This window comes from Neopsephotus bourkii, unplaced genomic scaffold (assembly GCF_033783945.1).
Source record: "Neopsephotus bourkii isolate Nb327-2 ecotype Australia unplaced genomic scaffold, CSIRO-AGI_Nbou_v1 NB_1060, whole genome shotgun sequence".
In the NCBI taxonomy this organism is placed as follows: domain Eukaryota; kingdom Metazoa; phylum Chordata; class Aves; order Psittaciformes; family Psittacidae; genus Neopsephotus; species Neopsephotus bourkii.
This window is the reverse complement of record NW_026901548.1, coordinates 2,134,317-2,161,520: the sequence shown is the minus strand read 5'-3', so window position 1 is coordinate 2,161,520 and position 27,204 is coordinate 2,134,317. Positions and strand designations below refer to the sequence as shown.

The following is a 27,204-nucleotide window of genomic DNA, read 5'->3' as shown; positions in this document are numbered from 1 at the left end:
TGCAGCAGTTTCCTCTCCTCAATGCAAACGTAAGTGTGTAATTCTCGTGCCCTTAAGATACAAAGAAGTGAAGCGCTGTTTCAGTGGAATTACATCGGGACTGAATTTGGTTACAACTCACCAAACATTACCAAATTGTCTTCATCTCAATACGACTGCAATTCACACCTGTACCATTAGGCATTTTCTATTAGCAGGCTTCCAAGCTGGTAAAAGCAGAGAACACCTGCCAGTAGCATGCTGTTTGGCACAAACTTCTTTACACACATTACATTTGCAAATCCCCAGCATAGAAACACAGCACAGATACAGCTCTGTATGCAGAGGACAAAGGAGGGCAGAGCCACTTTGGAAGCTGGAAGTCAATTGTATGAGGCATCAACTATAAGTTTTCTAGAGTAAACACCAGAGCTTCTTGATGCTTCAAAAGTCAGTTTTGGAATAGCTTCTTAATGGCAGCCCAGTTTATAACCTAATTCTATGGCAGGCAAACTTTACCCTTGCATAATGCACCAAACATAAGGGTGGCAGGGGAAAAGAAGGGTTAATTCATCGGATTGAAACCAAGTTGAGGATTCTTGAGCAGGAAACTCAAAATGCTCCTTACGCAGTTCTGCCGTGTGGGCCATGGGTCCATGCACCAGGAGGAGGAAAAGGAAGAAGCTGAATACAGACAGACAGGGGAAAATGGACAAACAAAAACCAAGGAAAGGAATGAGATGTGAGGCTATTTCCAACACAAGAGCTACCTGTTTTCTTTACATTGGACAGGGACTTCATACATATGTTGGCTGTTGACATTAAGGGACAGATATCAGTGGGTATGGACCAGTGAGGCTCCCTTAGCTTATATTAGAGCAACAGCAGCTTACAGCGCCAGAAGATCTGGCTCAAAGAGATGAAGTGGATGAGCACATTACACCAAAGACAGGAAATACAAGCCAACAATTACTGTGGAGTTTATCTTTGATCCCAGAAGATACCTTATTTGGGCAGGAATGTGACAGAATGCAGTTCTGCTTAAGAAGTCATGTTTGATCCTTTGCTTAACAATATAAGCACAGGAGTACAAGGAGCACCGAATGCTACAATTACAAGTGTGAGGAATATGCATGCCTTATTTCTCTCTTGTAATGGGAGAAGGAAATCATTGACATGTACAGGAACTCCCCACAAGGGATGCAATTATTGACATTACATACAGCACAAGAAATCCTATGACAATGTTGTTACCATGTAAGCAAAGAGGTATTGAATTGGATACCTCGGACTATCTTGGTTTGGAATCACAAGTCAAGGTGTAGTACAGCCACTGTACGAACTCCTCTCCTGTATGCACAAGCAAGCAGACTAGTAAAACAATGATCATGAGTTTAAGGAGGCCCAAAGTCTAAACACTACTGAATATTGCATGAGGCCAAGACCAATCAAGGGGTCCTTGTGTCCCATCTAGCACAGCACTAACACTGAAATGTGTCCACTGATGTAAATGAGATGCCCTTCAACAGTTGCTGAGTAGAGCAGGGAGGCAGGACAGACTAACACAGAGGAAAACTGCCATGCTGTGGTGTATCATAACAGCAGAGAGAGTCTTGGGCAACTCTACTGCTAATCTTGCAGGAACTAAGGAAGGACTTCTAGTCTCTTCCATGTCCTTAAGAGGTATCCAGGAAGTGAACCTCACTTGAGGTAAGTGAAGCACAGAAGGCCAGATGATCACTAGTATCATGTAGAACACCAGCTTCTTAAATCACTTTCAGGCTAGACACTACCTGCCTGTGAACCTGCTGTGATTTAAAAGCAGGATTGAAGCCCTTCACAGAGCTCACTAGAAAGCATTCAGAAGCCCGTGTCCATACACCATTGAATCCAGGGCCCAGGAGAGTTCCTGCTTTATTCATTCCCTTCGTGTCTATACTTTAACACAGTTCTGACTCCTGAGGTGCTCATCTTCCACACCTCTGAGAAACCAGGGAGCCAGATCTTGCCCTGGAGGCAGGCTCTGCACTGAGGATGGTGTGGGGGGGCAGCTGTGGGCCACTGACTTCAGTGCAGAGAGAGGAGAAGAAGGTGAACCGAGTCCTTCTCTTTTCATGGGAGAAACTAGGCTCAGGGTCTCCCAGCCCTTTGCTTCCCATGGCAACAGTTAAACCAGAGGAGAGTGCTCCTACCCTCAGCAGAGCACAGAGATTTCATCTGTGCCTTATCTGATACAAGAGAGGAATTTCCTCTGTGCTCCTAACCCATCCATACCTCGCTGAGCACTGAAAAGAGTAAGAGTTCATTTTAGCCGTTATAAAAGTTTGAGGTTTTGTCTGAATTGAGCAGCAAAGCTCAAGAGATGAAGAAGAGAGAACATATTCCACCTTTGCAAGCAGAGAGGGATAGTGACAAAGGACCACGTATCTCCTGAGATGCCAGACCCCACTTCTGCACTACATCCCTTGTGTCTTCCCAACGCTAACTCTGGCTGTGTCAACTACAGAGCAGAGGCAAGAAATCAGCTGAGGCTTTGGAAGAGCCAGCCTCATGTTTTTCCCTTTGTGGTAGAAGAAGATGCAGAGATTTCTGCATTGACATGACAAACTGTGCCACCTGCTGTCCTCAACAGGCTCTGCGGGCCTTAGTTTGGGAGGGAGAGAGAAAAGGGGGCTGCTCCTTACAGTAAACTTTGGTACCTTTCCTTCTTTCTAATGATACAAAAAAAATGTAAGGTCTTGCATCAGCCACAGTGCAGGTTTTCTCATGCTTCATTATGCTTCATGCTAACAGTGCATGCAAAGAGGTGTAATATATCACCCTCGGGCCAGAAGCAGACATCAAAAAGGTCAAACGGCTCAAATGAGATAAAAATGAAGTGTTTGGGAATAGATATTCAATTCTTTCCTTTTTTTTTTTTTTCTTTCTTATAATTTTTTGTGCACAATCCAGGCATTGAAGCCAAACCCCCTTCATCCACGTCACAGGACTGGCGGCTGACCTCCTTGATTGGCAATAAAGCTCTAGACATACTTTGACCAATATCTACCGTTTAAAAATCAGAGGTTGCACCTCTTCTATTTCAATCTAACCCCAATTGTCTGTGTGTAGAGCAGGGAGCAAACACCTTCAGCCAAACCAGGATGGACGTCCCCCAGCATCCAGCTGCCTTTGCAGAAACCTTTTGGCTGAACTGAGCCCTTGCTGCTAGAGCCCCACCATGCAATCCATGGGGTCGACACAGCTCATGGGACATGAGCTTGTTGCACACTTACTCTCATAGGTTAAATACAACAAAATAATTGGAATATGCGTTGTAATTTTAAAATCAAGTTTTTCTGAAGATAAAATTATTTCTCTTTTACAGACTACTTTTGGGCCTCATCCTTTGGCAGGAACCAGAAATAGGAAAAATGCTTTTCTGAGAGCATCTATTTTCCAAGCATAAAGCTTGGGGCTTCTGGAAAATTCCCTCTTTTTTAATCTTTGAGCAGGCTGAGTGGGGAAAGGTAAGCTTTCAATATTCCTCTTACTCACATTCCTCTCGTGAAGATTATTCAGAGCAGCTTAAATCGAAATCAAGAGCTTTGTCACATATTAGCTCTTAGGGAGGGCAAGTATATTTAGAAAAGAATATCTGAGACCAAGCTTGCTGCATTTAAAAATCACCTACTATTTGTGCATGGAAAAATACCTTCTGGCAAGTATTTATACAGGCCTTGGGCTCCAGTGGTCTCAATACAAGGTGAAAATAGAGCTCAGCTTATGGCCCTGATCAGACCTCAGAATGCCCTAAAAACAGGTCATTCAGTGAGGATATGTTCCTTGTGGCATCAGCTTCAGGTAAGGTTTTATACCTAAGGAGAGACTTTCATGAGGGCAATGGGAAAAGTCTCGCTGTGTGACTGAGGGCTGGGTTTGACTCCTGCTCTTTTTGCTTGCAAAAGATCAGGATTTTTATTGTTATTACACTTATTACTATTTTTCTATGAGTCCATGGTTCTAATATTTTAACACATTTTCCCTCCCATGGTCAGTAGAGTTACATCAGCAAGGAAGAGACCACTGTGTTCATCGGATATGAAACACTTCATTCTTACTTTGCCCACTGAGTTAAACTCATTCCAGAGTAGAAAGAGCAGCAGAGGCTGCTTTGCTTGTGTGTGGAGTGGTTTGCCTTTTAGAAAGCAGATTGCTCAGTTTAGATTGGCTTTGTGGGTAAATATTCCACCTTTTAGATTTGAGGACAGCCTAATAAAATAAGAGATTTTAAAAGATATAATTTTGCTTTCTAACACCCAGAAGAGTGCAAATAGAAAACACACTTGAAGAAACTGATGGTTACTGATGGCTCTATGAATGCCCTTTTTCTTTTTGCCCTTTGGCTTGCTTAATGTGAAATCTCATTCCTGAAAGTAAATCAGAGCACACCCAGAGTAGCAACCCCCTTCCGAGTCATGATTTAGCAAGCTGCTAATAAATATCCACGTGATAAATGCCGTCATATAACTGGCATGAAAGGGGTTTGACATAAAGCAAATGAAAAATCCAGAGAAAGCGGCATTTTGGTGAATCCTAACCTAGGCGAGTATTGGGGAGATTCTTTGGAAGAATACATGGGTCCTTTGGTTGGATACTTCTTATGCCGGGGAGTTGAAGGGGGTGGGGGACCCACAATCATATCTATCCTGGCAAAGTAAATAAGAAAAAGAAAGACAGCAGCAAAAATGCATAATGAAGCAACATGGAGAGAAAAGTTGGTCAGAAAAAGTTGCAGGAAGAAACAACTGCAAAACAGAATGACAGAAAGAGAGAGGAATTGAACACAGACCCCACTGGAAACAGAAGGCTCTCTCCTACCACTTGGCTCTCAGTGAAAGCCACAGTCTTCCCTCTTCCAGATAAGACTTGGGGATGCAGGCACCACTGAAACATCATCAGGAGGTCCCCCCACCCCAGATACCCTCTGAAATGTATTTGCATGTGTGTAGCGATATCCCATTGAGGCAGTTGGATATGAAACAACATATATTCGTTCTCCTTTCAGTTCCGGTGCTAGATAATGCATCCTCAGCTAGGTCAGAAAAGCACGAGCTGTTGGGAGTCGGTGAGATACACTGCAGGATTGCATACTCAATGAATGGGAGACATCCATGGTTGGCAAGGTGTCAGGATGAGACACGAGACAGTGTGAACACAACACTGAAAAGAGCACATTACAGACACAGTGACAGAGGCATTAATGATTAAAGAGGAAAGTGCATGTAAACACCCCAGAAAACTGCTTGAATGCAGCTTTAATCCACTAAAGCCCTGGCTATGGGAGGTCCCAGCCAGGTCTGCTGAGCTGAGCTGAGCTGGCAGGGAGAACACACTGCTTTGATTGCTGAAGGAAAGGGCAATAAAGGTATCTGTTTTGCAATGTGCCCCATGACAACCTCCCAGGGCTACCCCATATGGGTGCACTGTTCTAGGCCACTTGGTCTTGGCCACCTTGTCGAGAGGGTGACCCTTCCAGTTTCACTGGGCAGGTGACCAGCCATGGGACCTCTCAGTGCCCATTTGGCTACTATGATGAGTGCTCTGAAGGATGACCCAAAAGGGGATCTGCTCCCATCGCTGACCTGCTGAAACCAGTGAAGCTGCCTGGTACCCCTGGGTCCCAAAGCCAAGTTCTTTTGAAGCAGCTCCTAGTACACCTGATTTCCCTGCAATGGGGCGGATGTCAACCCTAGTCTTGCTGTCCCATAGATACAGCTAAAGGGAGAATTCAGTTTGGTCTTTGAAAGCGCCAATTCCTTACCTGAACCTCCCCAGTTAAACAGCCAACTTTGTCTTTGCAGCAAAGGATAGGTAATGGGAGACTTGGGTGTTGAAAGCTCGTGTCCCAGCTAGAGCCAGTAGAGATGACAACCCCAAAGGCTCACTCCCTACTGCAAAGGCAGCCTGGAGGCTTCTCATTTCATAGAATCATAGAATAGTTCAGGTTGGAATGGACATTAAGATCATCCAGTTCCACCCCCCCCTGCCACGGGCAGGGACACCTCACACTAAACCATGGCACCCAAAGCTCTGTCCAACCTGGCCTTAAAACTGCCAGGGATGGAGCATTCACAGCTTCCCTGGGCAACCCATTCCAGTGGCTCACCACCCTCACAGTAAAGAACTTCTTCCTTCTATCCAATCAGCTTATTAAAGTCAGGAAATATCAAGCCCTTCCTCTTCCCCCTCCAGATTCAGCTCCATGTCTTGGGTCTATAATCACTGAGTTTTTATGGAACGGGGGTGAGAGGCTGAAAGAGAGGAAATTCTCCAGGATATTTTAGTCTCCACCGCGAGGGAGAATCTGCCTTCTGGGAACTGCACAGCGTGAAGCAATGCCGAGAAAGTTCTCTCTGCTGCTTGAACATCAAAAATAGCAGAGTTAAAATGGTCCCTGAGAGATTCACGGCAGAAGAGAGATTCCTCTTTTTCCTAACACCATTTTCCTGTCCTACCAGGGCCCTAGATGGGTTTGAAATGAAAGGAAAACTTCCCCAGTGGTTTCCAGAGGAACTGGGGCTGCCACAGCCATCAAGGGAAATAATTCCTTTCTCCAAGTGTAAAAGTAAATGGTGCATTGTTTTGACTGGAGATAGCCTATGGCCAAGCCCTGCCTCTATTCTGGGCATCCTTCAAGCTCAGCACAACTGAGGCTACTTCTGCTGAGTCGACAGAGCTGGGGGATATTGGGGGTTTGGGGTCTCCTTTTCAGTGTGGGACATTGTCTGAGTGGTCAGACAAAAGAGCTTAGCTCAGATCCTCTGTTCAGAGGACAGAACTGATCTGCTTTGGGGGTGGCTTTTAGGATAAAATGAAATTTTAAATGCCTTTTTGGGTTCCCTTTGTCCTTTTTCCACATTTTTTTTTCCCCATATTAGAACTAACTCATCTTCGCCTCCAATTTGAGCACAGAAGTTGGAATACAACACCAGCCTTACCTATGGGACATACTGCAATGATAGAAACTCCTGAAGCAAAGTAAGAGGATAATGTCCCTGCTAATAGCAGGGGGTTGGACTAAATGACCTTTGAAGGTCCCTTCCAACCCAAACCATTCTATGATTCTATGACAAGCTGTGATTCTTGTGTGTATACTCTGGGGTGGGCACTAAGACCCTTTTAGTGGCATAGCATCACTATTTGCAGTCCCTGCCCTGCTCATTCCTGTGGGTTCCAGCCACAAGCACTGATGTTTTCCTTGCTGTTTCCTCTTAAGAAGAAAAAGAGTAAGTTGTAGCTGCAAAGGAAAGTGTCCCTTCTCCTGGCAATACCTCCACAATGACCAAAAAACAGTGAAAAACTGAAGCAAAGAGAGGGGTCTCTTGCCTGGCCTGAAGGTTTTTAATCCGGGAGAGCATGTCCAGGTGTCCAGCTGAGTACTGCTCAATGACGTCCATCACATCGTAGGGCCGAAGGCTCTCCTTAAACTTGCGCTTGGAGACCAGAAATCTCATAATGCTGCAGGAGATGGGGAGGAAAGGCAAAATATAGTCCCTGGGCTGCAGCCTGACCTGCTTAGTAGCAGATAAAACACACCACAGGGAGCTGCTTTGGAAGACAAACGGAATAAATCACAACCCTGGGGGTCTGGGAGAGGATGCTGCAATAGGAGAGGTGAAGGGGATGCAGGGGCTTGTGGTCTCCTGATGCTGCTTGGACCATCAGCAGTACATCTCTCTGCACTGCTTCTGTGAATGTCAGCATTAAACCTCAAAGCTGGTGCGAATGATCATTTGGATGCATCCCCGCAGGGGATTTTCCTGTTTCTCTATTTATTCCTTCCCTCAGCAAAAACTGCCCTTTCTGGCAGCGTTTTCTGCAAAGGAGGGCAGGCCACCCAGGGGAAAGCAGCCTGCAGCACAGCCATCTCAGCATTTCCACCTCTGCTTGGACTTGAAATTCCTCTTTCTTCCCCTATTATTTGGTTTTCCAGGCCGCTTCCCCCCTCTCCCTCTCTTACCACACTGCCCTGATGCTGACTTTCAGCCCTGGCGTCAAATCTTCCGTCACAAACTCGCAGTTGCAGCTTTTGTTCTCATCAGGAATGTCTTCTCCTGGGAGGCTTGCTTCTGGGTTTAGGAGAGGGAGGAATAAAGACAACCCATTACTGTTTCCTGGTGCCATGCTAGGAAAGATGAGTCAGATCACAAACAGCAACCCCAGGGGAAGCACCAGAGATATCTTTGCTAAGCATCCAAATAAGAGCGTTTCCATCAACATGTTAAGGTGACATCCGGCAGTGCCAAGTGCAGCCCATCCATCTCTAGATTACAGAATCACAGAACGATTTGGGTTGAAGGGACCTTAAAGCTCCTCCAGCTCCAACCCCTGCCACAGGCAGGGACACCTTCCACTAGAGCAGTTTGCTCCAAACCCTGTCCAACCTGGCCTTGAGCACTGCCAGGGATGGGGCAGCCACAGCTGCATGCATGATTGCCATATGTCAGCAGTGGTTTTATCTCTTATTATACTTCCTATATATAGGAAGGAGAAGGAGACCCATGTAAGCACCCTGGCTGGCAGCTCTGCTCGTCATGGGCGGAGATGGAGAGGATTTGGGGTCTGGAATGGCACCCCAAGCCCTTACCTTCCGAGTTCTGCCGTGACGCCGCTCCCTTGATGCGGAATGCTTGCCGGGCTCGGCTGCGGTCTCCGAAGCTCCAGCTCTTGGGCACTTTGCTTGGGCTGTCCTCGATGCTCTGGTCAGCGCTGGGGGACCTCCTCATGCCCTGAGCCTGTGGAGAGCCTTTCCCTTTGGTGCCAGCACCGCGGGGACTGGAGAAGACACGATCTTTCAAACTGACCTTCTGACTGTTCAGAGAAACACGTTGAAACAAAGACAAAAAGGAGACAGCAGGAGGAGTCATTCTGGAAACCACGCAGTCCTTCCCCACCAGCCATTAGAAACCAAGAGCACTTCCAAGCAGCAGTGAGATGTAGTTTTGCTGTTGGCTTTTTAATTTGTTGTTTGTTTGGGTTTTTTTCCAAATATATATATTTTAATGAATTTTTACAAGCATCGTAGAAATGTTTCCGCCATAATGAGTGAAATGAGAATGGTTATTAAGAGAGAGAAAATAATGAGGACTTGAACAGAAGCCCCTCATGGGATGCCAGGGCTGGCGGGACAGAATGACGTTAAACAATGAGGTTATGAGTCCTTAAATCACTGATCAGCTCCAATCACGAGCGAGGAAGCTTTTCTTTCACAACTGCCTTCCACAACCCTGTATCTAGTGAGAAAATACCAATTCAGAAGAGCTTTTAACCTTAAACTTTGAACTTGCAAGCACTTCACTTCTGGTGCTCAGCCCCTGTCCTGTCCCTTTCTCCAGCTTCTCTATCTCTTCCCACTTAAATCATGATCTGCCCTTTTTAGATATTCTAAAGGATTCCACTTTTTCCAGTTATATATTTAAATGCTTAAACACAAACACTTCAATATGCAATTGCTCTGTCTCCTATAATGATTCAATCCATCAGCTACCATCTATCTGCAGGTTTGCTACGGGTGTCATAACCGTGCAAAGCCAAATTCAAGAGCTTCAGAATATGGCATTTTATTGCTGTTTTTTTTCTATTAGAATCCCATTTCTTTAACAAACACCTTGTAATTCTGGTTCGAAAAGATCTCTTCAGAACCAGAGATGGTCTCAGTGAGCATAGCCTGGTGATAGCCCAGCTCTGATTACTTCCCAAACCCTGAAAGTTGCAATTAGAAACTTTCATCCTAAGAAAGATGCTGAATTTTCACAGGAGATTTGGAAAGCTAAAAGATTTGGTGAATCTTCATGAAAGGACAAATGTTATAGAGACAACATCGGGGAAACCCAACTGCAAACAGTATTGGATCGTTCGCTGCTCTCTGAATAGCAATTGATTATTAAACTACACTGATAGAGGTTAGACAACCAGCGCAAGGCACCGGCGCATACAGCCAGTATTATATGTAGGTACCTCAAAAGTGAGTAAACCCAGGGATTTCATTCCCAATACTCTGCTCCATTGCCATAGCCACTTACTGGTTTGCTGCAAATGCTCTGACTCAATTTACAGGAAGAACATTGCAGGGATTTTGATTTCCACATCAAATTTCCAGGTCACCAACCAAAGAACTGCGGTTTTTTATCTGTCTGTCAGCAATGCCACCTGAAAACTTAGAGCCAAACAGTCCTGCTTTGCCTTCAAAGCCAGCATGAGGTTCTTCAATCAGAACTTAGCTGATATTCAAAGCGAAGCAAAATCCACCTCCCTTTTCCCCAGCTGTACTCTGCTGACAGGAACAGACATTTGGTTGTGTCAGTGAGGGAAGACGATGTGACTCGAAGACACACAGGGAGCAGATTTGTCGAGTAAGAAGGTGCTATTTTTACAAAGTCACTTTACATTGCGGGATCTTGAACGCTTACAGGGAGGGAAAGGTGCTGAGGCAGCATTTTCCAGTTGCGCAGCGTGATGCTGGGTGATGCCTGGATGCAGCATCCAAGGAATGCAGGGCAGGGTTATCTGTGCCCATTGTCTGGGCAACAGCTTCACGTTGGAAAATACACTTGAGATAAAATTTGCTCATGACCAAGTTTGAAAAGGCAGAACTACTCCAATTAATGCTGTCTTTTAACTCAGATAAACACTGGAGGTTCATACCCAGTGTGCTGCCCACCTGCAGGGTCTGTCTGAAAGCCATGGGACCAACAGATCAGCAGAGCTGAAAATCAGAGGTGCAAATCCACACAGGTATCTAGGAACAAGCATGCGCCCAAATACCTTTTTGGATACAAGCCTTAGTCACTGATGCTACTAAAATCATCATATATAATGAGACAAAGGTTTAAAAGCAATTCTTGCTGTTTCTTAGATTAAGCCAGATAGAAATGTTGTCATTTGATCCAAAATAGGCCAGTTGGATTGGTTTGTCTTTATTTTAGCTGATTTTACAGAAGAATATTCCTGGAATCTACTCCATTTCAGTAGTACCAATGCTTTGAACTACCTGGTATCTTTTAAACATCACTTGTATAAAACTGAATCAGCAACACACCAAGATTCAGAATTCAGAGCAATCTCTTTGTGCCTCATCCTCTGCTGAGTTGCTCCCATCACCGATTTCAGCATAAAAGCAATCCCCTATCACTGAGTAAAGCAGGGCCCTTCTTTGGGAGCCCTTTTCCATTCCCTCAATAAACATGCTGCAGATGTTTGCAAGGATCACAAAAGGCAAAAAAGAAAGCATTGAACTCAGTGGGGAATATGAGCAAAGAGCTTCCAGCCTGATAGTGCTGCACCTCCTGCTATTTACACATTAAAAAACCTCATAGAAATTTGGTGAACAGTTAAGTTCTGGGTGAGTTTTGTTCCTGAATACTCACTACTCAGAAAAAAACCCAGCACCTGATGTAACGTCTTTGTTTTAACATAGACAACATGAGACAATATGAACAATTAAATTGGATTTTTTCCTTCTGCCATGCAATTCTCTCATTGGAAATGACATCTGGAATGACGTGCAAGTACAGTCCCTGCAGAGGAGAATGCTGTCGGGGTCTGCAGGAGCTGGTAGGAAAGAGTCTAAAAGAAATATAGACATATATAGAGATATATGTTGTCAGGTAATCCAAGATCATGTTCTCATTCAACCAGAAAGTCATGCAGAGTGGAGTGTCTTAGAGAAGTGGTATTTAACTCTCACTCACGTAGATGGTAAACGAGCCTCAGCTCAGTGGAAGATGTACGCATTGGTGACATGACCATGAAGAAAGCAGTAATACAACCACACACAACATGAACTGAAGCTTTCAGTCGTGATAGCCAAGAGTGGCACGAGCACAGGGCAGGTGCCCTGCTTGTGCCAGGGGATGGGAAGGGAAAGAAACCTGTGGCTTTTCAACCAGAGATGAAGATTATGGGAAGCCATAACAGTGTAACAGGGAGTGCTTTAGTTCCTAGGTCTTTATAACCAGTTTTACTTGGCATCTATTAAAAGCATATTCAATAACCAAAAAAACAATGTTTCCAGGCTGACTCTGGGGAAGGTTTACAAAACTTTCCGCTTTTGACTTGAATTTAACATAGGATAGAACCTGAGTTAATTTTTCTCTGCAGCCAATAAAAAATGAGAGCCCACTCTGGACGAACACACAAGGACCAATGTGTGGACCCACAGCTGATAGGAAGATGCTCACTGCTTTAGTGGGCTTTGCAGTTAAGTTCATTTAGGCCCAACAACCCAGGACTCAGCAGCAAAATGCAGAAGAAGCAACCTTTGTGTGAGCTGCCATCAGGATGCTGGGGGTTCAAGCTCCTGTTTGAAACCCTCTGGGTTGGGGTTGATTTCACAGTCCTCTACAGTATTAAATCAGCACTTTTAAAAAATGTGGACTCATTACATTAGCAGTAATTTTGGATCAATAAAAAGTATCAGTTGTAACATCTTGACATTGATTTTAAACTATGGTTGAGCCATTATTTCATTTTCTCCTTTCATTTTGTAGGCAGCAAGAATTGGAGTTGGACTACCATGGACTCAGATCCATCTCTGCACATGAACTCAACCAGTAACAGCATTCACTATTCCGGGAAGCCATACAAAGGAGGAAGAGGTTATCTCCTGTTGGGAAATGAAGCTGGTTTTTAACCCAGAGTTTGTGCTGAGCTCATGGCATGTGAGAAATACTTGTTGAAACCAGGCAGGAGTGCCAGGAGTCAATGACAGCCTTTGTGGTTATGACTGGGCTCCACTGGTCATTGGTGTGAAGAAGAGGCAGAAACCAGTTACTGGAGACATGAAGGCAAGGAAGATACACCTGTATGCGCAAAACTTGCCATGACTAATGCAAACATAAGAGAGGACCAGGACTAAGCCTGGTTTGTCTCCAGTGTTTTCAGGAAAGCCACTGCAAAGGCGAATTCAGCCCAGAGATGGAGCTTGTAGAAGCAGAACCTGGGCATAAGGAAAACTGAAGGTCAGCCAACAATCAATGTCATGGTGTGTGATCCCTCTTCTCCTCATCCAGAACCACTGTGTTAGACTTGGGTTGAAGGGACTCACTGAAATCCTAATGGGAAAGAAGAGAGTTGCACCATCCCTGCAGCCACCATGCCAGCCTAGCCAAGCATGGGGCCTTGGGTGAGTGAAGGGACACGGGAACCAAAAGTGTCTTTAACCTTGGCCTTTGGTATTTTGCAGTGTTCTGTTATAATCACTCCCCTCTTCTTAACACACAGCCTTTTCCTCCCAAATTGATGCTGAGCGCTGCCAAACACCACATCAGACGCATCCTCCACCTCACAACCTTTTGCTGTTTGTCAGCTCAGCTGGTTTGCATTCCAGGAGCAAAGCAAAACAGCCAAACTGTACATCTTCAAGCTGGCTGATCAGTCCTAAACAAGACTTTAAGGTAAACATGCTACACCCAGACCTGCAGGCTAGGCAAGGGCTCTGCAAACACCTTTCCTTCACTGCCCTCCATGCCATTTCTTCCCCCTGTCAGGTCTCTGTGGTGCCTTCATCTCTCTGAGTAGACACCAAGAAAGTCTCTTACAAAGCAGAATATGATAGACCTGCTAAGCTGGCTTGGTACAGTTACATTACTGGCTGAAAACGCTTGCATTATTGCATTTATTGACGAGACATCATTGGGTTAGTGCATTAAGAAACCACGGCTTCTAAGGAGTTTTCTATTAATTTACTTACATTGAGTTTTCTATGATTGACTCATCGTTTCCTGTTCTTTTGCAATATGCATCCTAGGTGAAGGCTTCTAGCACTCAGCCTTAGATGCATCAAAATGCTGGCATGTGTCCCTCAGTCTGTGCAGAGGGGGACTGCAGGCAGGGAGCCCAAGGGTCCAGGAAGCAAGACATTTGGACTACTATTCTTATGTCCATTCACAGTTAACCTATAGCTTTACTAAAGCACAGAGCGTATAACACTACATTCAGGGTGGATGCAGGTAACAAAGATGCCCTTGTAGCTGCTTCAAAGCTCAAGACTCCTTTTTGACTGGAAGAACCACAGCCTGTAATCCTCCTTCTCAGGGTCTCCAGTGGGTTAAGAAGATCTTGAGATAATCATTTGTATCATCCTCCCTTTCCCTTACAGAACTTAAGACTGAGGAGATGACATGACAACCACAGTGAGAAGGAATCCAGTAGAAAATAGAAAAACATTATAGGGGCTTTACCAATTATAAACTCATGCCTAGGAAGACATGCAAGGAAGACATTAAGATCAGGGTGGCTGATTTTCCGGAGAACAGAACTGGACATGGACAGGTGAGAGGACAGCATTACAAATACCACTGCTTGGTTAAATCTCTGCCCAAACCAACCTCAGCATTAAGCAATTGAAAGGAGCCTTCTTCCACAGAGGAATCCCTGCTTGCACTACAACTCCATGGATAAAACAACCTCAACCTTGCAAACGGAAACACTACACAAGTCATGATAATGTTGTCCATTATTGATCAAATCTTTGCCATTTGTATTGAATGCTGCCTGTGCAAATGATCACTCAATGTTTTAAACCAGAACTTCCAAGGATAAACTTCAAGGAAGGCCATAGTACTGTCAAAACACACAGCAGGAGGATAACTCAAAGATACAGGCTATTTATCCAGGTAGAAAGGATTTCCTACTATGGAGATCTGTGTATTATGAAGCCTAGGTCATGCCCCATTCCTCTTTGTTACCCATTCAGAAATGGGATTTACCACACTGCTTCTGGGACACACAAGCCTCAGGCGTAAGTCCCAGCCTTTAGACTGACAGAGAGTAAAAATTGCCAGCAGGGAAATAAAGAGCAAGGAAAGAAAAGATACAGGTTGGAACAGTTAATGGAGAAAATCAGAGGTACATATAGTTTTCAATCTGTAGTTTGTTGGCTTTCTGAGGGATAGAGAGACTGGTGATTTTGAGAATTAAAACGGACTCCAGAAAGAAGAGCATGCAAAAATCCGACTTCACAAACATGCGGCATCACTCAGTGTCCTGCCACTCCTGGGCTTGCTTTCCACCTGCCTGGCTCTAGGGGACGAGCTGATGGGGTTCTCCTGCCAGCATTCACAGCATGCAAACTCCGGGCTTGGTAATTCAAGAAGGTGCATGTTTGCTGCTGAGAAGCAGTGTCTGGGGTGGGGGAAGAGACTCTTCCAGTGCAGGCATGGAAGTAGATGTATTTATGCATAAGGAAAATAAGATATACGTATCTAGGTACCCTTAGATGGGTCCACTAAGGGATGCTCAACGGGAATTCTTGAAGCTACTGAACAATTGTCAACTTGATGAAAAAGATGAAAACACTGCTCCTACAAAACCCTCTGCTCTAGCTATCTGTTCCCACAGGATCTAGAAACAGAACCATTCACAATGCCAATGTCAATGCTAAGGGGAACCCATATCCCCTCATCTGCTGGGACAGGCTGAGATTAGTCCTTCTCTAGCTGCGTAGTAGAGGTGCTAGATAGGCAAGCCATGGCTTCCAAAGGCCACAAGACTAGGAAAGGTCAATTTGTAGTGTTCAGAGAGCCAAAGGAACGGTGACTGAGCAGAGGTAGGAAGCTGGTATTTCTCATGCTACTGATTTGATGTTGCCGTACAGCGCAATTCAATTCACAAGGATTCCCTGGACCTTGAGAAGGGATGGGATAGGGAGGAAGGGGTCTCTAAGAAGAAAATAATTAAAATTTTTATAGTTGTTATTTGTAATTTTCCATCATTTGTTAAACTTCAGCTCCTGGCCTCCTTCCTCGCTGAGCAGACACTGGCTTGCTCAACCCAGAACAAATTCCCCATCCTCGTCTCTTTGATTCACACGTTCTGCATGACGAGCAGACAAGGAACCAGCTCATTTCTGAGCAGGCAATGGGGAGGCTCTTTGCACCTTTTGTTTTTTACTCATCTAGTACCTCTATTAAGCAGAGAAGTGATCAGAACGGGTGGTAGCAGGGTAGAGGGAGAATGAGCCGTGCAGCTTTTGATTAGTTTCGTGCGACGCATTTCCCGTGGTACCTAGAGTTTCCTGAGCAGCATCCGCATAGTGACTCTCTGCACGGTTTGCTTTTACTGGAAATGAGGGGAGAGTAAAAATTAGACCTGGAAGCAAATGCCAGACAGGAAACTTTCGATTACTGACTCTAGGTTTAAAAGACAGGCGTTCTGAGGGCCGGGTTCATGACAGGATTCGTCTGTTTGAGCGTTAAGTGAATTTAAAGAAGGAAAATCAAGAGAGCCTCTGAAATTTGTCTCATTGTGGTCAATAAATGTCACCATTAGAAATGACACATTCTGCATCGAATTGGTGGCGTCAGTTTATCTACAATTGACTGCAGGGAGATCATCTGCATTGGGAAAACACAAAGTATCCTTCTTCCTCTACATAGATTAAAAAAAGACAATTTTAAACTTGGCTAAGCCATGGAGGGCCAAAACTTTACCTTGTTTTGTCCAACAACATCTAAAAGGTTCAATTTTCTTCTTAGAAAAAAAATAAATTTACAAAGAGCTAGTTAATCTGTGAATTATTTGCACTTCTCACACAAGAAACAGCATTATATTAAGCCTGGCATTTAAAAACATGAAAGTAGATCAAACCAGAGTGTGGTGCAGTCCCTTATGGGAAGGGATTTGAATATGCATGTTCACACATCTGTTTCTCATAGCACTTTTTAGATGGGCCCTACCACTTCTGGGGAGTTACTGGCTTTGCTGAGGTTCCACCACAGCTCCTGTGAGCCCTTCCCAAATCACTGCTCAGGCACTGCCCTGCCTGGAGATTGCCACCACCACCACCAGGGTCCTCCATGCCATGGAGCAGCCCTCTACCTGCTCAAGGGGAATGACGTGGCCCCCATCACCCCATGTGGCATCACTTGCTGAGTTCATGGTCAGACTGAAAAGGCTGAGGGGCATAAAAACCCGACCTCATTTTACACTTGAACTCGGCAATCGGAGGAGCTCATGGTCACGCACAGAAGGAATTGGCAGGAATTCCTTCTGCTTCTCAGCATCCCATGCAAGCTCAGCCGACACCACCCTCAGCATCCTGGGGACTCCTCAGGTGCCCACAATGGGACCCCGCAGTCACCAGGCATCCCCGGGGACCACTGGTGCTACCAGGGCTGCTCTGGAGCTGGGGTCTGAGCATCGCAGCGTGAGAGCAGGATGTTCAGCATGCAGAGCCTGAGGGAGACACGGGGATCACTCTCTTCTTAGTCTCCTCTGCAGTCCCTATGGAAAGCTGCAGTCCCTTCTGTGCAAATAATCTGCTCCCCTGAAGGCAACTGATTATTTCCAGATTACTGTCAGTCCCAGCATGAGTCTCTGACACCAGTTTAATGGGTTAGACGGTCAAACGCCAGCCCAGGCTAACATGGCCCATGGGGCTCCTGTGATTGATACCATTCTCCATGGGCAGAGGTGGTTAGTGACACCTCAGACACCCTAGGCTGGATGAGTAGGGGCCCACTGAGTCAACCAAAGGCATCCTCCAGTGCATAGAAAAGCCTTAATCACACCCTTGAAAAGAGATATTCATGTTGTGTGTATCTCAGACAGACATACACAAACACTGAAACTGAGATATACGCACAGATACACAGACACATTACAAGGTGGCCCAGTCCAGCATTCACTCAGTGGCCAAGGTCTTGCTGAGTTCACTCAGGGCACGGACAAACCACAGCTGAGGACAACCTTGCAAAGAGGTTTCTCTCTGTGCCTACAGGACTGACCTCATGCTGGACAAAGTAATCTGAGTTTTAGCTTCTCAGTTCCCTGGAACCCTTCTGTTTCTTTTTCTCTGTTATAAATGTATTATTCTGATCATTTGGCTCAGTAATTTTTAGCTTTTCACCAAATCATAGTTTGGAAAATGCAAGAGGAAGAAATGTGGTCATGGATACCTTCAGATGTTTATCAGACCATCTGCTAAAGAGCATCTGAAGCACACATTTCACAAAGGAGCCTCCGTAGTCCTGGCTAACCATATGTTTGTCTTTTTGACATTACAATCAGGAGACAAAATAAACAGAAATGAGATGCCACAGCAAATTTGCAGCCAGATTAACATAGGAGTAATCAAACCCCGTTATCACTCTGATCTGCTGGCGTTCTGCAGCAGGAGGGGTGAGAAAACCATGCAGCAACCCTCCTTCCTTGAGGTTATGGGGCGGAAAGGACTCAGACTGTTCACAAGAGCAGCAACCAGCCCAGGGAAGGGCAGGGACCACTTCAGATGGCAGGGTGGACACAGCACCCAAAGTGACAGGCAACAGAGGAGGCTTTGTAAGCGAAAGGAGAGAGGGAAATAATCAGGAGGAAGAGGTTGGTAGCATGTAGAAAAAAGCCAGCATCTTTTCTGCTCATCAGAGCCTGGGCTCTATGCCCTGGGGAGGTGAGCTCCTGCCCACCCCAAGCAGGTCGGCATAGAGCTCTCCTAGCCATAGATGAATGCAGACAAGCTCATGGTGGAAAACAAAGCAGAATCAATAGAGGAAGGACATAACTTGTCTCTCAGATTGGCTGTCCCATTTTACAACACCAAAGCTAAAGCCACACGAGTAATTCCAGGTGACCCTGAGCCTCCACCATGCTAACCCCATCACCTCCTCACTTCCTCCCACCCTGGGCAGCAGCTCCCTGAGTGCTGTCTGGGCAGAAATGAGCACAGCTACAGCAGCACCAGTCAGAGGGCAGCATCACTGCTGGTGCACGGGCAAGACCCTGACAGCTGTGGGGCATTTGGGATGTGCCCTGACCTTGCAAAGCAATGCTTGTCTTGCACAGCACATTCCATGAGCTGTGCCAGCATCCCTTCTCTAACTTAAAATAGATGAAGAGGCAAAAGAGGGAAAGAGCTGTTTCTATTCTGTTTGCTGTGAGGAATTTGTGGTGCATCAGTTATGGAAAGAGGGATATAGGAAATCAGCCACTCCCTACACATCGCTAGAACAGGAGGCAGATCCAGCTATCTCCAGATCCAAGACTATGTTTTCCTTACATTGATGGAAAGTGACAAGTGCTTTACCAGCTGAAGTGTGGTGCTGGGGTCTGCTATGAGAGACAGCTCATCCCAAGGAGTCTCCTATATGGAACAGTCATCAGTGACAGACGGGCATCAGCTGGATGATTAACTGGCGGGTGGGCTGAGAAACAGGAGTTTTCTCTTCCAAGGGCAGGATGACACACTGAGCATCACTGGGAGGCTGCTGGGAACTAGAAGTGGGTGGGAGATTTGGGATACGAATGTAGAAGATCCAGAAACTTTCGTTTGGGAAAACAGGTGATTTGGGGAGCCCTGAATATCTGGAGGTGCAAAATTCCTTCCTGAACTCTAAGACATTAGCAGATGGAAAAGGGCAGGGGGAGCAGGTAGAACTGATATTGCCCTAACAAAACACAAAAGGGAAGAGTTATGGTTCTCCTTTGGCAGCTGAACTAAGCAATGTGAAAAGTACTCTAATGCCATATACACAGAAACTGCAGACCCTCAGCTTGGGCAAGCTCAAGATCGGTACCTTACAACAGAGAGCAACAAAACCCACCAGTGCCACAAGAGACAGATACACCGCAGGAGGATGAAAGTAGCATTTGGGAACGACCCTGATGAAGGAGCTATACAGAGTAAAGAATACTCTGAAAAAAGGACAGTGAAAGGCTTTTTTTTTACTTCTTTTTGTGGCATAAGATCAAGAAAGCAATGCGAGAAATGATCAGGGAAAAACCTGCAACATCTATAAAGAAATATCAAACCTAATGTTGTAACTGGTCAAAATGAACACTGCAAGACAGGACTCAGATTTGAAAGTAGGAAATCAATGCAGTGCCTGTGATTGCAGGCTGCTGTGACCCTAACATTGGTCCTCAGACTTCCTCAGCTATAGAGCTGATTGTGTTGAGCAGAGGTTTTTGTCTCATCGTTATGTGCAATGCTCCCTGCTTTAATAAAGCTGGATGGACCCTGCCTTTGCTCTAGCTATGAGGCTCCATGTAGGGAAAAATAACATAATCTGGATAGTTGAAACATGATCTTGGAGATTTGGTTTCTTTGGCAGGAAAGCGGTTGGAGTACTGCAGAGGTGCTGCTTGCAAAGGAAAAGCTCAAATGAAAGACAGAAAAATGAGTGGGGGCCAGGGGAAAAGAAGGAAGGACGAAATCTGCCTTCCTTTAGTTAGCACCGCATCAACCCAGGTATCTTTGGTTGGATTTTATGCCAGGGCAAAATTAAGTTTCTGGCCTCTTATAAGCTAAAAGGCACAGCAGAAAGTTTCATCTGGAAAATGCCAGGCTCCACTTATGCTTCTGAAAAACATATTATTTACAATATTTAGGCTGTAAGCTACGTTTTGAGATATGAAATGGAAGATCTGAAAGGCAAGGAGATGATCTCCACTGATCTTCAGGTCTGCATCCTGCCTCCCAAGATTAAAAATGAGATTCAGTCTCAGAATTACTTCTTAAAAGAACTGGAAAATACAGGACACAAAATACCAGAATTAGGGAGTTCTAAGGGGATGAAAAGTATCTGACAAGTACCCCAAATACCAGCCCTGCTGCTTTCCCTGGGACATGTGAATAGAGAAAAGCTCTCCCGTAGGTGAGGTTTGTGGCTGGCCTTGGAAGGTGCTCCCCACGTCTCAGAGGGTGCCCGCCTGAGCACGCTCTGCACCATGGACTCCAGGCGTGGAGGGAAGACGGAGCAGGGACCGTGCTTCATCCAGAGGCTGTGAGGCCAAAGGGAACGGGGTTGGAGAAAAGGGAATCTCTGCCATGCAACGTCTTGCCGTGTCAGAGAGCCCTCCTGTGTCCCACGGAGCAGCAGGTCCACGCAGCCCCGCGCACTGCCCTGCAGCAAGAGGAGCTCAGGAGAAGTCGCTAACTCAGTGACATGGTGATGGCTTCATGGTCCCATGTCACTTCCATCCATCACAGCGTCGGGTGATGGAGACACAGGCAAAGCATCACCCAGCCATCGGTGCCCATCGAGCCTTGTTGTACTGCTTCAGCTACGACTCCAGCAACGAAACAGAAATAAAGCAGCATAAACCAGAGCCCTGCCATCACCCCAGATAGAGTCTGCCAGCTCTGCCAGTGCTGCCCAGAGCTCTCTCTAGCCCCCATAGCCTCACTATCCTCGCAGCTACAGCCCAAGGCAGACTGGAAGGAAGATATGATTTAAGGTCCAGCAAACACAGAGATACATTGGACTGCCACAGCACAGAAAAAGCACGTTAATACCTAGAATGCTTCCCTCGATGGCACCACGACATGGTACACACACGCACACACGTACATAGATATCTACGGGTAATGCATGGGGATGGTTTGTTGGCAGTGATACAGACCTTGGCGATGGTTCAGGCTGCTGCTCTTTCCTTTAAACAGAAGCAATAGTACATTAGCATGGTGTCAGGTGGTAAAAGACGTTGCTGCTTCACTGTTAAAACATAACGAAAGGACAATACCAAACAATACAACTAGAGTGAAAGTTGTGGACAGAAGAAAGGGAAAGGAGCTCTTAATTCCTGGAGCTTCTGGCCTGGACAGAAGATCACTGGAGACTCACACAACCTCAGAGAAGACACATACAACGCACAGGGTTGAAGAGTTTATCCCAACCCATCCTCGTGCCTACGCATGACTGAGACACCCGACGGTCGTGTGATTTGTGTGAGCACAGGAGGACTTCTGTGGGCTCAGACAGCGGCCCCCTTCCTTTGGGAATGCACCGCCCTGAGGTGTTTCTGCACATAGGGAAGGGTTTGAACAGCTCCTGGGACCCTGGTGCTTTTCCCCCCTGGCCATTTTTGCAGAGCTCATCTTGCATCTCTTGATGCACGGCGTCATGCTGCAGTGCTAACACATGGTGCTGGGAGGGGAACGTCAGTGGGAAGGAGCATGGATCTCTGCCCTGGCATCCCAACACCCCAGGTGGGGTTTCTGCCTCCATAGCCTTTGGCAGCTACTTTGCCAAAGGCTAGATGGAGGGAGTGGGATGCCACAATTTTGTACATTATTTCCTACTGAGATCCCAAACCACCTGACTGACACTGAGGACAAAATGAGCTGAATGCCTGCCAAAGGGTAAGCATCACACTGCAAGCCAGGCTAAGGCCACACTGAAGTAAATACCTCGCCTTCAACGACCAGGCATCTTGGTGGCATTTCCCTTTATCATCGAGGAGAACCTGCTCTGCCTCCAACTGCACTGATTCACAGCTTTGTCACAATGGGAAATTGCATTTAATCTGGGTCCCCGAGCAGCCTTGCCCCTGCAGCCCCATGGGAAGGAGCAGGCTGCTTCTCACCAGACAGAATAAGGCACAAACCGGACTGCAGGAAGATCTGGGCAGGACGAGCTTGATTCACTCTCAGAGTGATGCTGCACCAGCCCCGGCCCTGCCTCCATCCATCAGTGACCACTGAGACCTGCACAGATCCCATCCCCTCTTCTTTAAGCTGAATGCAGCAGCGCGCAGAGACTCAAACAAAATACAACTCTGCCATCTGCTCCTTGCTCAGACAAGCTTGGAAACCCAACCTCATTCACTAGCTCAAATACTCACATATTGCCATGGGTCTACAGATCTCTACCCTCTGCAGAGACACAGCCCAGGGCAGCTCCCATCCCACACCTCCCCAGCTGGCCCTGATGCTCACCAGTCACAGCCAGCACCTCTCCATCCCTCCTTGGGTCTCCCAGAAGATTCCCTATTCCCCAAATGGGCAGCCTTACCTGCTTAAAAGCCCCAAGAACCACCCTTCCCAAGCACAGGTTGAAGCTGCAGGACTCCTGACCTTCTGGGACCATCACATATACCTTGCCACAGCAAATACTTCTCACCACTACAACCTTGCCTGCTTTTGGGGATGGAGAATGAAGTAACGCACCGTGGGCCTGAGTCTTCTCTGAGGGTGGTGAGGAATACAAAGGTCAGAGTAAAACTGGGAACACTACCTCAATCAGACCCTTTGAAAATACAACTTAGTGCTTTCAGTCAAGCACTGTAACATTACTCCAGAGCCAAGTTAGGCTGAAGAAATTCATGTATAGCATGGGAGAGGGATGGGGAGGTCACTGAACAACCTATGGGGGACCAACTGCCAAAACCTCTCACATCTTCAAGGATGTCCATATGCAAAAGGCAGGAAGGAAAAAATAAACTAAATAAAAAGGAAAAAAAGGAAACAAAACAAAAGGAAAAGGTTGCAAAGTGGGTGCTTTCCAAACTCTCAACTCTGCTGCTAACCTGAATGTCAGTCCCGATTTGCTCTTCAGGTTCCTCAGGAGCTCCAGCTGGTTCAGAGGAGGGATTAGTCTAGAGGAAGAAAATAGAGACCATTAATATCCAAGCAGAAATGACTTCAGAGCCTCCCATCTTGGAACCTTCCCCTGCTGCCCCATCCTTTCAGCTAGAACCAGCTTAGTGCCACCAAGCGCAACTGGGAGACAGCTTGGGAAGGATGGAGAGGGGTTTGGCTGCTACTTCCAACAGTGTCCTAAGGCAGAGCGGTGGGGAAAGAGAGAAAGGGTGACAGCAAAGAGAGAGAGAAACTTGTCTGCACCATTGGATTTGGAACCTCCCAAAACACAAGCAGCTGCCAGGGGTTCTGAGCAGCATCATGGTGTTTTGGCAGGAGAGCTGGTTCACCATGTGCAGTCTATTGATTGGCATTGCTCTGTGTGGAGGTCAGCACTTCGGCTCTTATTAACTGGAGAGCAAATGGGAGAACTCAACCCTGCTGCTCCTGGCAATGCCAGGAGGCATAGGAAGGAGCACCTTATGGGGCAGAGAAAACAGGGAACTGAGGTTGGGAGCAGCATGCTCCGGGGGTCACGTTCAACCAATTCCCTACTGTCCATGCCAGGTTTTGCCCCAAAATAAAGCAAAACCACGTATCATTGTCTTCTAGGAAAAATGGTTTTCCTTCTTTTCTTAGGAAGGACCTGAAAATAGGAATCCTGGTTAATTAAAAAGTAAAATAAATGAACACCCTGTCGCCTATCGTGATATTGTGCCATTGAATGAGCTCCCACATCCACTTCAGATTCTTCCTTCAGGCCCTGGGAGATTGGGGTTTGCTCCATGAATATTTAACATTGATATTCACAGGTTTTCAATCAGGAGAGATGTGAGCTGGGGGTGTTGGGGGGAGGATGGAGAACGCTGCACATGGTTGGGAAGAGCAACGCCTACTTAAAAGCTCACCTGGGGACTCTGCATTCAGGCTTAAGGCCAATGGGGCTCATCCCATGACTTGCTGCTAAACCCTTTCTAGGCCACCAGTGTGCCCTTGTCAAACTAAGGTCCCTGCAGTTGGGACCATAGCCCAAAGAGCCACAACCCCAAGGCAGTGTACACGTATGGCTCTGCTGGAAAATGAGCCACCAAGGTTTTAATTAGAGCAAGAATGACCCAAACTGGCCTAAAATGGCAACTTTGGACTGGAAGGAAAGGAGCACAAGTGCTCACAGACTGGTCTTGGCCGAGGTGCTGTTGCTTACTGTAAAGTAAAGGCAGAGCTATTCACGCCCATGTTTTTTCAGCCATTATGAGACCAGTAGTTTCATAGTTTTCCTCTAACTGAATAAAAAACCCAAGTGGAAAAGCTTTTCCTCTGCATCATGAAACTCATCCTCGCAAATCCCCCCAGTTGTTCAGCAGAGCGGACTCGGTGCTCACAAGATTGAGGCAATCAGAACATCTTTCAATCCTAAGAATGGAGAAAAGAGTAAAAATAGGCCTGAAAATTTTGGCTCGGCTCCCCAGGCCAGCTCTGCTGCCATCCAGAGAGCACATCCTGCTCTGAATGAATTAATGATTCTCTTCACTCAAGAAGTCAGGAGGATGCTGACCTTGGTGCAGTGGAGCAGCATATGAGTGCTGGGCTGTGTCCTCCCTTCAAACCCACGGCAGGGTTGGCAGGTTCCTTCCAAGATGGGTGAATAAAATCAAGCACAAAGTGTACTTAGCAGCTAATGAAGGGTGGACAACCGTTCTTTGGTGCATTAGTTTATCATGGATGGCCATATCCAGGATAACAGCCCTGCTTTCTCTGGCCAGAATCACACATCCAGGGCTCCCACTGATACAAGTCTCAGAGCTCATTAACTCACTGGATTGAAGGACTCAGGATCCCAAAAGGAGCTCTTTCCTTTGCATAACACCAGTCTACACTGTACTGAAGGTGGGCATCTCTTGGGCCACCATAGATGCTTCCATGCAAAGGTAAAAAGACACACAAGGAAACACAGAAATTCACTGTTTCTGTGGTAGGGTGATGGGTGGAAAAAAAGAGCCCAATATTGTACTGAAACGATTAAAAACGGGTGTAAACTCATCCAGGTACTTGACCTGAAATTCAATTTGAATCGAATGCTCAGCCTAACCTGTCATTACAAGAGAGCAGCTTGAGGAACAGCTACTGCATTGCACCATTTCACCAGAACCTTGGAGAAAAGGCAGGGCTCTGCTCAGTGCTTTGACTGAGCTTTGCTATGAAACACTGATGGAGAGCACACTGCACCCTTGTGTGCCACCGTGTCCTCCGGAGACATGGAGAACGGACCTCTGGGCTGGGGCATCTCATGTTTTCTCTCTCTCCTCCTGGTCCATGTGTCACTTGTTAGCAAGGGAAGCAAGTTGTGGTTAAAGGGGAGCTAAGTGAGAAGATCTGCACGCCACAGGAACACACACAGCTCATGCTATACACCGCAGCAACGCTTCCGAGTCACCAGCTTCCATCACCCCTCCCAGGACAGCACGAACACCACACTACCTCCAGCTCCCCTATCCAAAGGGAAGGCAAATTCCCTATTCCTGGTAGCACAGATAAGGTTCAAGCACTTGGGGACAGTAGGGATATCATGCCTCCAGCCAGGACATCATCCAAACCCCACAACACGAGGAGGGAGCAGCACACAACAGAGGGTAGGAGTATACACAGAACCACACACACACACCACGACATACACAGAAACTATGATGACGCCTTTGAACAGTCCCAGTAGGAACAATTAGGAAGACAGTGACAAGGAGATGGATGCTGGAATGGAATGGTGACTTAAATGAGTCTCCATGCTGTGTTGGCGTTCCTATGAGGAGCCAATTTTTACCCTAACAATGTCTTTATGTCTCCAACCTAAGCTATTTTTCATAACTAAGGACATTTATGAAACTTATAAACTACTTTATCATAAGAAATGGGATGAAGTGGCACATTCTTACTTCACTCCTTGCAGCATTAAAATGTCCAGTTCTCCCAACAGGATGTTGCTCAGCACAACAGGAAAGTGCACTCAAAATATTACAAATGCAATTCATGGATGCAATTTGCTGTAAATTAACCCCATAAAATGGTTAAGTGTGATTTACTAAGGCTGTAAAACTTGCATCTGTGAAAACTGGAACCAGGTTTGGAAATCAGGTGCTAAATCACATCAGTTTTAGGAGCGTTAATACATCTAGTGAGAGTTTAAATTGCTCTAAGAACAGAGGTTGGCCCCCAGTCTTGAAATGCAAGCCATTTATTCCCCATCTTGATACACTGACTTGACTACACCTCCAGACACCAACTTCATCTAAAATATGCCCATGATTTTCAAATCTACTCTTTTCTGCAGAACCCAAGATAATATTATTTATCATAAATCTTACACAGCCATATACAGGTCTTTGCATTTGGATTGACCCCAAAAGGTTAAGTCCCAAACTGAATAACTGGGGCTTTCTCTAGGTCAGTCTGGGAAGAAAAAAACTGAAATGGAGAAATCCTGCTGAGATGGGACACCCGTTTCCCAAAAATCAGATTGGATTATTGGAAGAAATGAATGATTTTTCCAGTTCATATTCATAGAATACCCTGGTGGAAGGGACCTCAAGGATCACCTGGTTCAACCTAGGAATGGAGTGGAACATCTGGTCCAATCTCTTTCTCCTCCAGATGTTGTCCTCAAATAAGGCACAGCTACTACTATGATTTCATTCCATTCTACCACTGATGCATCCCATGGTGCCACCACGCAGCAAATTCAGCAAACCAAGCATTGCCTGGTGGAAACAACTCCTACAGCATGGAGTGAGAGAAATGACACAATGAAGGATGGGAGCAGAGGGCGGGAGAAAGGGGAACACGCAGGAGTGATGGCAGAGGGAAAATGGGAGTATGAACAGGAAAGGTTTCTCATT

General features: G+C 46.1%; 1 protein-coding gene across 18 annotated transcripts in view; it reads right to left on the bottom strand.

The window, feature by feature from the left end:
- KCNQ2 (potassium voltage-gated channel subfamily Q member 2) overlaps positions 1-27,204 on the bottom strand; it is a 64,644-nt gene that overhangs the window by 4,347 nt on the left and 33,093 nt on the right. For 2 of the 18 annotated variants that reach the window (XM_061361544.1, XM_061361546.1), the window contains 6 exons: positions 23,266-23,334; positions 21,361-21,390; positions 16,027-16,080; positions 8,609-8,832; positions 7,982-8,090; positions 7,348-7,479 (listed from right to left, as the gene is read on the bottom strand). In XM_061361544.1, coding sequence (XP_061217528.1) covers positions 7,348-7,479; positions 7,982-8,090; positions 8,609-8,832; positions 16,027-16,080; positions 21,361-21,390; positions 23,266-23,334 — 618 coding nt within the window. Of the gene's footprint in view, positions 1-4,559; positions 4,668-7,347; positions 7,480-7,981; positions 8,091-8,608; positions 8,833-16,026; positions 16,081-21,360; positions 21,391-23,265; positions 23,335-27,204 lie in introns of all 18 variants that reach the window. The other 16 variants (XM_061361561.1, XM_061361562.1, XM_061361549.1 and 13 more) reach the window with 11 other exon arrangements.